General features: G+C 51.6%; 2 protein-coding genes across 8 annotated transcripts in view; one reads left to right on the top strand and one right to left on the bottom strand.

Moving 5' to 3' along the window:
• LOC122382647 (DNA-directed primase/polymerase protein-like) lies at positions 1 to 8,711 on the top strand. Of its 6 annotated transcripts, none has more exons than XM_043368256.1 (2): positions 1 to 217; positions 5,985 to 8,711. In XM_043368256.1, the coding sequence occupies exon 2, from the start codon at positions 6,015 to 6,017 to the stop codon at positions 8,262 to 8,264; it is 2,250 nt and encodes a 749-aa protein (XP_043224191.1). In that variant the 5' UTR covers positions 1 to 217; positions 5,985 to 6,014; the 3' UTR covers positions 8,265 to 8,711. The 6 variants fall into 6 exon arrangements, with proteins under 6 accessions (XP_043224191.1, XP_043224193.1, XP_043224194.1 ...); XM_043368258.1 differs by having other exon boundaries at positions 84 to 122; XM_043368259.1 differs by having other exon boundaries at positions 92 to 115.
• The window catches only part of LOC122382646, a 63,317-nt gene continuing 58,822 nt past the window's right edge, over positions 8,668 to 13,162 (bottom strand). For both annotated transcript variants that reach the window (XM_043368255.1, XM_043368254.1), the window contains 6 exons: positions 11,442 to 11,634; positions 10,993 to 11,139; positions 10,528 to 10,642; positions 10,139 to 10,285; positions 9,612 to 9,762; positions 8,668 to 9,413 (listed from right to left, as the gene is read on the bottom strand). In XM_043368255.1, the coding sequence (XP_043224190.1) occupies positions 9,252 to 9,413; positions 9,612 to 9,762; positions 10,139 to 10,285; positions 10,528 to 10,642; positions 10,993 to 11,139; positions 11,442 to 11,634 (915 nt within the window). In that variant the 3' untranslated portion in view covers positions 8,668 to 9,251. The remainder of the gene's footprint in view (positions 9,414 to 9,611; positions 9,763 to 10,138; positions 10,286 to 10,527; positions 10,643 to 10,992; positions 11,140 to 11,441; positions 11,635 to 13,162) is intronic.

Raw genomic sequence — 13,162 nt, forward strand, 5'->3', positions numbered from 1 at the left:
AAGGTCCTTGGAATTGCCGCCAAATGTAATACTTGTGGCGCAATTGCTTCATTCCTGCCGCACTTGAAATATGAGAAAAAAAAATCAAGAAACAAATGAAAAAAACGTTTGCGGTGTTCGTTGTTAGTTATCTAGGATCTTAGTTATTACCTAAGGTTATTACGGATTTCAATGCATTTCAATTTTGCCGGTATATAGGGTCTTCATTTTGCCAATGGTCAGTGCCCGCCAGAATTAATGGATTAATGATTTTGACACATTGTTCCTCATGAATTGTCAAGTGACCCCATTTTAATCTTGCTTTCATTTTATTTCTTTTCCTGTGGAGTGTGTCGGTAGCCCAACGGTAGCCCCACTTGCATGGTAGGGATTGCTGCGTTAAGAAGTGCAACAATGATCGTTCAGGCACTTTTACCTGAAATTCAGCTTTCCAAAAGCAGAATGAAAAGATGGATTGTATGTTAGGTATCTTGTCTTTCCTTATGCTATCAGGTTTTTAGGCTTATGAAGGCATAAGATCTGTGGAAGTGAAGTGCATGTGTGGGACGCCGGTGAAAACAGGGCGCCGGAGGGCATATTAGTCACGTGACATTTGGAACTTTCCCGCTTCATGGGCCTTCTATATCCCAAACATCACGTGTAAATTTAACGAACCTTGATCAAATCGCCCCAGGCGCCCTGTTTTCACCGTCGTCCCATGTGTGGTGCCATAGGTCTTTGCTGACATGACATTAATCATACCTGTTCTATGATCATGTCCTTGATTTCCTTGAGAGCTTAAAGAAGATAAACTGCTTGCTCATCTATTACAGAGCACTTTAAAGCAAGATTCACAAATGACATTGCATAGGCTGGTTCAAGCAATTTTGCCCATATTGCATCATGTCAATGGTTGTGGAGGTTTGCATGTGTTTGAAATTCCCCCTTTTCCTTTATCAGTCAGTGAAACTGGCAAATTCATAAATTGCCTGAATCCATTGATTTAATCCCTTTGAGAAACTTTTAATCCTATAGTGAACTAAAAATGTATGGATGGTATTTGTTTTTTCATAATTTCCACTTTTTATTACAGTTATGCTATACCTCACAATGAGCGTTCACATGCATTTGAAGAAAAAGCATATTTTATTGGCAAAACTATTTAGAAGCAATCATGAATTTTATGAAACCTATATTATGTTCTATGTTATGTTTTAAGCTGTAGGTATAGGTACCATAATGCTTCAAGTTTGCTGATGCCTGACCCTGATACACTTGGGTGATGTGGTAATTATGTCAGTTGTGAAATATAATGATAGTAATTACTAACTATTAATTATGTACCTAATTTTCACTCAAACATGTGGCATGTGGATAATCATGTGGATAATCAAACATGTGGATAATCACAAATCACGCGTGGCGCGGCGCGGCGTGGCGGATAGCGAACCCCCGCTTTTAATTAGAGTTCAAAGCGAATTTAAGTAGATAAGCTGGTATTGATATTTGATTTGATATTTGATAATGTCGGGGAGAGGCAGACCCCGAGGCGGCGGAGGAAGACCAAGGCGAGGCTCAAAATCGCAGGCCTCCGATAACCGCGGCGAGGATGACGCAGCGTGGACGTGTGAGGGGTGCAAGGTGAAATTCACAAAGGATGACAGCAAGCTCCTGGTTTGTGATTACTGTGATCTCTATTTTTGCACCGATTGTGTCAACCTGTCAGATGAGCAATATGAGATCATCTCTGCTGTACCTGGAACATGTTGGTTCTGCGCTGCCTGTCAGAGAAAGGCCAGGGACTGCATAAAAACAGAAAAGCAGATAGAAGAACGTTGTGCAGAGTACTGCAAGAAAATAGAGGCTAGATTAACAGCAGCAGAAAATAAGATCGAGGAAAAGGTGTCCACAGAGGAAGTTCGGGTTCTCATCAAGGAGGAACTCTCGACTCTGGACCGTCGATGCTCTGAACAAGAAGACCTCAAGAAGGTCACCATGGCTCTAGCCGAACATCAGAAATACCTAGAAAGCCTTGAAGCCCAGAAAAGAGCCTCAAACTTGATCATAACTGGGGTCCCAGAAGGTGAGATGGTAGTGAACGGTGACACTCTTGCCTCGGATCTGGAAAAGTGCTCGGCTCTGCTCCGCTTAGTCGATGAAGACAGGTCAGTCATCAAAGACTTGTCTCGGTTAGGGAAAGAGCCTGCCCCAGCTGGCTCGGGTGAAGCAAGACACCCAAGGATCATCAAGGTCCAACTGAACAATCCTGAGTGTCGCACAAGGATTCTGAGGAAGAGTAGTAACCTGAAAGAGGCAGGCCCCTCCTTCAACAAGATCTACATGAAGAAGGACATGCACCCCATGGTGTCCAGGGAATTCCAGAGGCTAAAGAAAGTCACTAGAGAAGAGAAAGATAAGCCCGAGAACCAGGGTCGCCAAGTGACCTATGACCCAGCAAAGCGTCAAGTGCTGGTGGACAACGTGGTGGTTGATGAGTTTCGCCCAACCTTTTTCTGAGACAGTGGGGTGAGTCACAGTCTGTCTTTCTTTGCCTGGAACATAAATGGTAATGTGTCCAAACTCGAACTCAATTCTGTGTTCAGCGCTTTCAGCCCATGTGATATTGTGATTCTCAGCGAGCTCAAAACAGAGTACAAAGTAGAGGCACCTGGTTTTGTATCAGTGCGCAGCAGTGTAGTCAAGGATGAAAGTGCTAGGGGTGGCGTGCTGGTGCTTTTTAAGAATTACCTCTGGCCGAGAGTTCAGATTAGGCATGTGCTGAAGGACCAGGTGTGGTTCCAGGTCCACCCTTTCAACATTACATTTGGTGCATGCTACATTGCTCCATCCGATTCACTGTTCTTTGATCCAGCTGCACTGAGCCACATCCAAGAAGTGTGTTTAGAAGGCGAACATGATGTGCTGATTCTTGGTGACTTAAATGCTCGGCTTGGTGATCTGTCCCCTCATGCTGCCCTGCATCGATACTCCCATACGACAAACCCTGATTTGCTTGTTAACAGCAACGGCAGGCAACTGGTCAACCTCTGTAAGAGTTGTAATATCGTCCCAGTGAATCACCTTGTGTGTCCACATGTTGTGTGTGATGGCGGCCTCACATTCAGGCGAGGCGGTAACTGGGTCTCTCAGCTCGATTGGGCACTCATCTCAGACACACTAGTGAACTCTATCAAGGGGTTTAAAATCCTGAGAGATGCAAACTTGCCCTCAGACCATGCGCCAATCATTCTGCAACTGAGCCTCCCTACCCACCTGACTTCAGCAGTGCTGCAGAGGGCCCAGAGACTGAACGACGACCGGGACGAGGCAGTCGCGAGGAGTACTCACGAGGGTCGCAAACCAATTCGATTTCACAGCGTTAATGTAGCCACATTCTCGGGGATCTTGCCCGACCCCACCGCTCTCATGACCACGTTGGAGGATTGTCCGGCAGACATGTGTGCCGCAATCTCAGACGCGCTGTACAGCGCGTGCAGATCAGCCAGACAGTCCCCCCGCTCACAAACCCAACCTCGGGGCCCACACAACGCCCACGAGCGATGGCTCAGGCTTTTGGATCAGAAGGACCACCAGGGGTTATGGAACGCCATTAACTGGAAAGGAGGACTCGTTTATAGATCTTCTCAGCCGTCGGCCACCCCCTCAGAGCGTGATTTTGTTGTACACTACAGGGCGCTTCTGAACAGCGATTTCACGGAGAGTGACGAACTGGTCTGCCCCGATGAGGGAACTTACTGTCCCGTCCTGGATGACCAGATCACTGAGACCGAAGTCTGTCGGAGCATCAGTAGACTGCGCACAGATAAAGCTCCGGGTCCGGACGGGATCCCTCCGGGCATCCTGAAGTTCGTCCCCCCTGCCTGGGTACCCCTGTTGGTTTGCCTCTTCAACGTGATCTTCAGTGGCTCCTACCCGGCTCAGTGGCACCTGGCCAAGCTGTGTAATATCTTCAAAAAGGGAGACTCTCGCAACCCAGCCAATTACAGAGGCATATCAATTCTTGACGCCATGTATAAAGTGTACGACGGCATTCTCTCAGAGCGTTTTAACTTATGGTTTAAACCGGATGTAGAGCAGGCGGGGGCGCAGGCGGGAAGAGGCTGCCAAGAGCAGCTTCTGACCCTTCGCCTTTTGATCGACATCGCAAGAAAATCCAAACAAACCTTGTATATTGTGTTCGTAGACTACCGCACCGCTTACGATAAGGTGAACAGACAGTTGCTGGTCGATAAACTTGCAGCGGCCGGTTGCGGTCTCAGATATCTTCGAGCAATCACACAGACTCTTAACCAGACCATAAACATGATAGGGGATGATAGTTTCCGAGCCACTACGGGTGTTAGACAGGGTGGTCTGACTAGCTGCTCCCTGTTCACGTTCTATATTAACGATACGATCAGAAAATTGAAAGAGCTGGGTCCCGATGGATTCTTAGGAAACCTCCACTCTCTGCTACTGATGGATGACACTGTAATTTTTGCGACCTCCCGCTGCAACATGCTACGTAAATTAGACATTCTCATCAGCACTTGTAACGAGCTGAACATGCAGCTACATCCAGATAAGTCCAAATTCATGACGGTACACACTAGAGACACAGAGCCACTCGTGGTTCACAACATTGCCATCCAGCATACCAGATCATATGTGTACCTCGGTTCTCCGATTTCGAACGCCTCGATTCACAAACAGGTCAGCGAGCAGATGGAGCTAAAGCAGTGTCAGGTTAGGAAGTTCCGCAGTTTTCTCCGGAAGAACAATGAGGCCCCGTTCACCGTAAAGAAGGCCGTGTGGGACAGCGCTCTTAACGCCAGCATTCTGTACAGCTGCGAGACGTGGATGACGGGCTCCCTTAAGCCGGTGGATCAGATGTACCAGCACACGCTGAAGGATCTGGTCGGGGTACGGTATCAGACCCCGTCTGATCTGATTTATGTCGAGACCGGCATCCCACCTCTCTCTGCTAGGGTAGGCCAGATGCAGCGAAACTTTCTGTTGAAGCTCCAAGCCAGCACACACTTTGAGGGTAGCCCTGTGCAGAAGGCCATCGAGCTCGCGCGCGTGCATGCCTGCCCCATGGGCCAGTATATTGAGAAGCTTCTGGGCTCCCCGCACCTGAGCTCACCCGTGGCCGCTCTATCCGAGGTGAAGGCGCGCATCAGGGGTGCGACAAACTCCAGAGCAGTCGCGTACAAATCGATAAATCCCTCACTAGATGCGCAAATTATCTACCAAACAAAAACGTCTTCACACTCGCACACATTCGAACCACACCGGCTGGCGTTCTCTCGCCTCAGGCTGGGCTCACACCGCCTCCGGGTCGAGACGGGGAGATGGTCTCACACGCCGAGAGACCTACGCCTATGTTCGTGTGGTCCGTTCGTACAGGATGAGGATCATGTCATACGACAATGTAGGCTGACACGCAACGTCTCAAGCTTTAACGAGGCCGATTCCCTCCCCGACGTTCTATCAATGTACACGAATGTTAATGCCCCGAAACTCTGTTACGACGTCCTTAGAGCCTTCATGTAGTGTCCGCCGTTTGCCGAACGTTTCGTCTGTACTCATCGATTGCCGATAGCGCGTTATATGTTGCTTACAAATATCTAGGCCCGGAGTCGAGATGGTTCCGACTTCCGAGGTCCCACGGGCGGTTAGCCCGCGCCGCGCCGAATCGCTAGAGATCATTGATGGACTGAGGGTTGTTTTTTTAATGTATTTTATCCTGTCTTGCTTGCATCGTTTTAATGTGCCATGTTTGCGTTTGTGTCTCTCCCCCCCCCCCCCCCCCGATACCCAAGGTCAATAAACGAATGAATGAATGAATGGCACTAGTTTTCTAATGACATCAATTTGTCAAATCACTTATCTAACCTTGGTTCCATGGTATGATTGCTTATACCAAACATGTACTTTTGACATGTCATGCTTCGAATCCTGCTGCTCCATCCCCATACATCACATGTGTTTCCATGTTGCAGGAGATGCTGAGTCCGCACCTGCGCTGAGTGATGGCTGGTCCGATCCCAGCTGCGGCCTTCTACGGTCGCCGGTCGGCCGCGGCGCCGGCGCCCGCCCAGCCGGGGCGCCCGGCGCGCACCCTGTGCCGGCCGCCGCGGCCCTCGCTGCTCGGCCCGCCCGCCGCCTGGCAGGTGTTCCGGCAGCAGGCGGCGGCGCTGCAGGCCGCCGCCGCCAGCCCCGGACTCGGGCTCATGGTGTTCGGCTGTGAGGAGAAGGTGCCCGACGGCGGCGGAAGGCGCAGCTACCTCGTCTGCCACCCCAGCGTGTTTTGGCACTGCGACGAACAGAAGAGCCCCGACGAGCGCTGTTCGTATGAGGTGATTCGCCAGGGAGCGCCCTGTAAACTGTACTTTGATCTGGAGTATGACAAGACTCTGAACCCGGACAGAGACGGCGACGCAATGGTGGAAACGCTCATTGAAGTGGTAACAAGTGCCGTAGGATGCCTGTTTGCGGTGAAATGTTCAAGATGTGATATCATTGACATGTGCGCTTCGTCGGAGACGAAATTTAGCAGACATTTGATATTTTGCTGCAAGGGTCTAGTGTTTTGTGACAATGTTGCGGTGGGTAATGTAGTCAGAGATATCTGTGATGCTATCAGAGCCTTCGTGAATCGTGGTGAAACAAGTGACCTTCAGCGATTGGGACTTCAGAGATTCGGCAAAGATGAACTGAAAGCGCTCATGGTGAACTCCAAGGATGGGAGCAGCATGTTTTGCGACGAGGCTGTGTATACGAAGAACCGAAACTTCCGGACATATAAATCTTCAAAATTTGGAAAGCGGCGACCGCTTGTCAAATCCGCTCATAACTCGTTCGCTCCAGAAAGCAGAACCGATCGGAAAAATTGTCATGGCTCCGCTGAAGAAGCATTTTTCCTGGCGTCTCTGGTATCGTACATTGAGAGCGTCGCCGAGCCTCTGCAGTACGGCGCTCCGCCACCGCGAGAAGGCGCCTCGGTCTGCACCGCCATGTCCGGTATGAAGAGACTCCACGTGCCGAGGGGAGCTCTGACCGCCTCACCGTACCCTGATGTAGACGCGTTCGTGCGCGAGCTCGTCTCTCCTGGCGGCATCCGCTGCTGGAACTACTTCGACACCTCCGAGCTGCTCGTCTACGACATCGTCGGGTTCCGCTTCTGCCGCAACATCGGCCGCTGGCACCGCAGCAACAACATCATCATCGTGGTGAGCCTGCGCGACGCCTGCTTCTACCAGAAGTGCCACGACCCGGCGTGTCGCGCGTTCCGCTCGGACAGCCTGCCGCTGCCGCCCGAGCTGCTCGCCTGGCGGGAGCTGGCCGACGACTGGGAGCCCGATGGCGGCGGCGGCCAGTTCCCCGAGTGTGGTGCCAGTGACGCTGAGATGCTGTCCGCCGCCGCGCTGGCTGAGCCGGCCACCGAGCTCAGCCCGGTGCCGTCTGCCCAGCGGAGAGGCACAGACGGGGGAGCGGACCCCGAGCTCGGACGGACCGGCGAACTGTCCGACGATGAGTTCACATCCGCGCTGGCGGCGGTCGAGCCTAGCCAGCCGGACCTGTTTCCGGACTGCGGAGTGGAGGACGGGGAGCTGGCTGCTGTGCCCACCTCAGTGGCACTATCTCAGCACTGCCGTGACGGGCGGGAGCCCAGACTATCGCCGGACGATCCCGCGCCGACCGGTGACGACGCCTTCCCAGACTGCGGCATGGGGGACAGCGAGATACTGGCAGAGGTGTCCACGGAGCCCCTGTCGATCCAAGGCGACGGGCCCGAAGATGATCAGTCGACAGAGTCCATGCCGCTCGAGGGTTTCGAGGACGAATGGCTGTGGGACGCCGGGTCGGACCCGTTCCCGGACTGCGGGGTGGCAGACTCCCAGCTGCCGCCGGGACCGTGCAGCGGCACTCGGAGTCGCCCACAGCCGACCGGAACACCCTACCGGGACCGGGACCGGCTCCGGGCGGACCGCGGGTCCCAGAGGGGTCCGGACTCGGCCGACGCGTTCCCCGACTGCGGCGTCGGCGACTGGGAGCTGCTCGAGGTGGGTGGGCCGGCCGGCGCCGCCGCCAGTCCCCGCCCCGCCGACACCGCCGACAATGGCACCGAGGCGCACACGGCCCCCACCCCGGGCACAGACTCTGACCAGCTGTACCACACGGCGCATTCACCCAGCTGCAACTTTGAGGTCTGGGAGTGGGACCAGCTGGCAGAGGCAGATTTACTCGCGTCTGACTGGGAGTTCACCGATGAGTATTAGCTGCCCAGCTCTTCTGCCCGACAATGATTGTTGTACATCACCTTAAATAGCGAGCTAGGTATTCAGAACCATTCCATTATTAGGATATCCACATTGTTTTACCGGTTCCCTTTTATATTGCGAAATTCCGAGATTCTTATAGATCGAAATTCCACATTTCATGCGTACACATTGGATATAGATTTCATAAGCGCTACGGTATAGAACCATATATTTTTTAGTTAGTTGATCACTGTTTCCTTGACTCTATGATGTCACGTTATTTTAATCATTTTAGTTATTTATTAGATTATTATCAGCGTGTTTGGTTATTTCTTGTAAACGTGAACGATTATGTTGTTGTGGTTTGCTGAACTCTATTGTTCAATTTCAGTGATCGTTGTCTTCAACAGAAATGTCGGGCTTTCATCGATAGACAGAAAATATATATTGCATACATCGTCAACAGTACACCGCTTATCTATCATAGAATAGTCACATGACGCATACCGTCTGCGCTTTTAGCAGCGCATCTCATAACGCCGTCGGTTCCCGTGTGCTCGCCGCACCAATAACGCAATAGCGCTATTACACAATGACGCTCACTTCCACTCTCCGCACTCGCTGGAGGGATAACACGCTCCTCTTACTTCCGTCCTCTACTGCAAGTTAACTTAATCATCACGCACACAACGCTCTCGTGCACGCCCTCCCACACATATGTAATGATTAATGTACACCGCTCGGCCGGGAGACGAGCGGAATGGTCCACACCGTGCCATGATCACTAGTCACTACCTAAGTCGCGGCGGCCCGGACGCCCAGAGTCGTGTATGGCTCGGAGCTGCCGGGCCCAGTGCGGCGCGCCTGGCGCCCACTCAGTTCTGTCTCGGCTGGCGCCGCTCCGGCGGCCGCGCGCGGCTCTCTGTGGTGCGGGCCGCGGGGACGCGGCTCTGGGCGCGGCGCGGAGCACCGCCTGGTTCCAGCTGACTGGCCGGCGGGCTGTCCTCACTGGAAACCGAGCTGGTTCCGGTGGCTGTCCACCTCCGGCAGCGCGCGGAACGCGAACGCGCACTGCACCTTACACACGTGGTCGTTGAGGATGTCCTCGGGCGAGTAGCTGTTCGCCAGGTGGAAGCAGTTGTCGATCTTGAGCGACTGACACACCGGCTGAGGATGAAACGGCGAACACACTGGTTAGCCCACTGTTCAGTATTGAAAAATGGTCACCCAATAACAGACGTATAACAAAACTACCAATGGTCACCCAATAGCAGAATCTACTGAGACATTGCATCAAAGCTGATCGCTGTTGACAGCACATTGCAGTGCAGACTGCAGTGGGGGCGCGGCGGTGCCGGTACTTACGCCCTCCTTGGTGCAGGTGCACATGACGCAGGGCGAGACGCGCTCCGCCGAGCCGATGTCGATGGTGAGGCTGCCCACAGAGCAGCTCACCCGCTCCTTCCACAGGTCCAGGTCCAGGCTCTTCATGCTGTCACATTTGACACGCGGGTTCCTGTAGCATGGCGACGGTCACACGCAAGTCGGGGCTCCCGGAATCGCAGGCAACTCGCTACTTATGGATATTTGTCAAGTTTTTTTATTGGCTGTATTTGTTGTAAGTTTCGGATAAGTTTTGCAAGCCCTTTCAAGCTGTTGCTTCCTAACCATGGTGGATGTAACGAACTCATCATCTGCGTGCGATCGGTTGGTTCAAGCTGCTAACTGCAAAGCGCTGGTGTGTGCTTTCCGGAACAGCCTTCTTCCAGGCGTTCACTACTAACTCCATCTAGCGGCAAATGGGTGAAGTAGCACTGCCTCTGAGGTCGAGCTACCGTAGCTCAAAACGCACACCCTAGATTGTCTGTCAGAGGCGGCGCGGTGGCACTCACAGGAAGGGGTCGGGCAGGTCAAACAGCGACCGCTGCACCACGTCCACCTGGTCGCAGTTGTCGCACACCATCTTGGAGAGGGTCGACTTCCGGATCTCGGCCAGCTGGGCCTCGGTGAAGCGCACCAGCGGGTCGTCATTCTCGTACCTGTCGGGAGGAGCAGGTCATCGGTCAAGACAGCAGGTGACGGGATAGGTCGTGTAATTATCGTCCATCGGGTACTGTCGGCTGCGAAATGTCGACAAAAACAATTCCGATAGAAGGTCTCTGGGTTGATTGTTGTTGGGTGAGAGCTCCAGACATTTCAGTGGATATCATCCATTTAAAAGAATGTCAGCTGTGTTATAAGAATATGTCGCAGAGGGCGCTGAACGGCATGGTTCACTCACCAGAACCTGTCGCAGCGTTTGAGCGCGCGGAACTGGATGCCGATGATGCAGCCGAAGGTGGGTCCGACGAGTCCTCCGTGCAGCGGCGTCTCGGCCAGGCCGCCGGTGAACAGGTCTGCGGCGGAGGTAGTCGGCGTCAGGTCGGGTCGGACACAGCTCGAACGACACGTAACGAGGCCTTTACTTCTATTCAGTGAAATTGAAGATATACGCGCTCGGCTACGTCTGAAGAACGCAGCGAGGTTAAATAACAGTGGCATGGTACAAGACCCATCAATGAACAGAAAAGCTCACGATTCAAACCTGAACGCTTGTGCGTACAGATGGTCGTTTGCGTCGAATGACGAGCAATTTTTTCCGTTTCGCAACTTACAGTGCTTGGTATGCGACTTCAACAAACTGCAACAAAAACTAATGACGCTCTGGCCTGGAGGTGCAGTTATCTCTACCGGTCAGCGGACTCACCAATGTCGTTGACGCTGGAGTAGGTCCTGCGCAGGCGCTCCAGGATCGGTGGGGAGATCTCCCGCGTCAGGTCGTTGAAGTCGCGCGCGTACGTCAGGTTACACAGTGAGCGGTACTGGTTGTACGGCGCCAGGCCGTGGTCGCGTCCTGCGCAGAGGGGTCGCATGTCAGATGTCAGACAATGCACATTGGCAATTACACTCCCAGCTCAGACATCGGGACGTGTTTTGGTACGGCTGTGGTGTGGAAAACACAACCTTGCGAACCATTCTACTTTGAGATAAATGTTTACCAGTATCGTAATTGACAACGTTTATGGATTCGCAATCAGCAGAACAACTGAATAGTTTTCTTCCAGTACACTGAGATGAAGACCGGTCCGTACACTTTACCGCGTCAGGGCCGTGGAATCGTCTGCTCGAGGCTCGCCACCCATCCGTTTGGCTCACCTCGCTGCAGGTTGAGCGCCACCAGGTCGAGTCCGGAGAAGGGCACCTTTTTGTCCTCGAACAGGTGGTTGGTGACCTCCTCGGTGATGAACTGGTCGAGCGTCTCCATGGAGGTGGTGGCCAGGCCGCGGATCACCTGGTCGATCATACCCGGCTCGTACAGCGGGTCCGGGTTGAAGAACGTGTCCTTCAGCTGCGAACGGTGTGGGCGGGGGCGGGCGTTAGCAGACGACCACAAAGTACAACGTGGAAGGAGAGCTGAGGCACGCGGCTCCCGCAGATCTGTGTGATAAGACGGTTGCACGTGTTATGCATAATGCAAGCACAACCGCAAAATTGATCAATACACATACATACATACACATTTATTTTCAACATTACAAATGAGCAAAACATACACAAAAATATTATAAGATTGGTGCAAAAGAATAAAAATTCTTAAATTAAAGCACCTCTCTTAATCAATCAGTATAAAATAAACATGAGTATTACATAAAAAACACAACATAATATGAAAACAAGTCTGTTTGACCACCGCCAAGCCGCGCCACACCCACCGCTCGCTGGTTGAAATTAAACTTGCTACCCCCAGGCGACACGACGAACCGTCCGGCCCGCCGTCCGCCGCTGGATGCTATTGGTTCTGGAATCTTTTAGTTTTGATAATATAATTTTGGAATAATTTCGCTACTTTGATCTGATCGTTTTTGTTGAGGCCTCTACCATACAGCAATAAGTTAAGTTTAGATACGCTGTTACAGTTGTTAAATATGGGTATAATTATTGAAACTTGTCCGAAAAGTTCAGAGCGTAGCACTTGGAAACGGGGACAATTTAGAACGAAATGTGCTACAGTCTCTTTTGGGCTCCCACACTCACAGCAGGGAGAAGAAGATTTTTGGATTTGGTAGAGATGAGCTTTTAGGACAGTTGCGTTCAACCTAAGTCTTGCATGCTGAATGTTTCCAAACTTTGATCCAGTATTATTATATGGTGGGACGGTCCCTGCACAAAGTCTGGTCTCTATCGCTCGTTGGAAGGATTTGAGGCTGGGATCGGTTCTGATGGATTCTGGTAAAATGTTCCAATCTCTGGTCGTCTTAGGAATAAAAGATTGTTTAAAAAGTGATGTTCTGTTGTTTGGGAGTGTGAGATTGGTGGCATTGCGAAGAGCACGACCCGTGTTGTCTTGTCTGGTTTGTGGTAGTATGTCCCTTATGTATTGCGGCAAGTCAGCGAAATGATTTATCAGCTTGTTGTAAAATATCAGTCGGTGTTTTTTTCGTCGTGTTTCTAAGGTGTCCCAGCCTAGGTCTAAAAGGAGCTTGTTATGAGATGTGTTAAATAACGCACCCGTCACTAGACGTGCTGCCCTTGCGTGTAGTCGTTCTAGTCGTAGTTTGTCTTTGGTCGTTATTAGTCCGTCGTATACAATGTCACTGTAGTCAAATATTGGAAGTATATAGGTGCTGTATATCTGGTTTAGGATGTCACGTGGTAAATATTTAGCGATTGGATATAGGGGACTTAGCGCAGTATTTACCTTTTTAATTATGATATTGATGTGGTTGTGAAATCTCAGATCCGTCGATAGTGTAAGACCGAGGTGAGTGTGACTACTTGACAGAGGTATGCAACTGTCATCGAATGACAACGATGGTGGGTGAGAAGACGTCACGTGACTAAAAATTACCTGTTTGGTTTTAGCCGCACTAAAGCTG

The sequence above is a fragment of the Amphibalanus amphitrite genome, unplaced genomic scaffold (assembly GCF_019059575.1).
Source record: "Amphibalanus amphitrite isolate SeventyFive unplaced genomic scaffold, NRLGWU_Aamphi_draft 000144F_arrow, whole genome shotgun sequence".
In the NCBI taxonomy this organism is placed as follows: domain Eukaryota; kingdom Metazoa; phylum Arthropoda; class Thecostraca; order Balanomorpha; family Balanidae; genus Amphibalanus; species Amphibalanus amphitrite.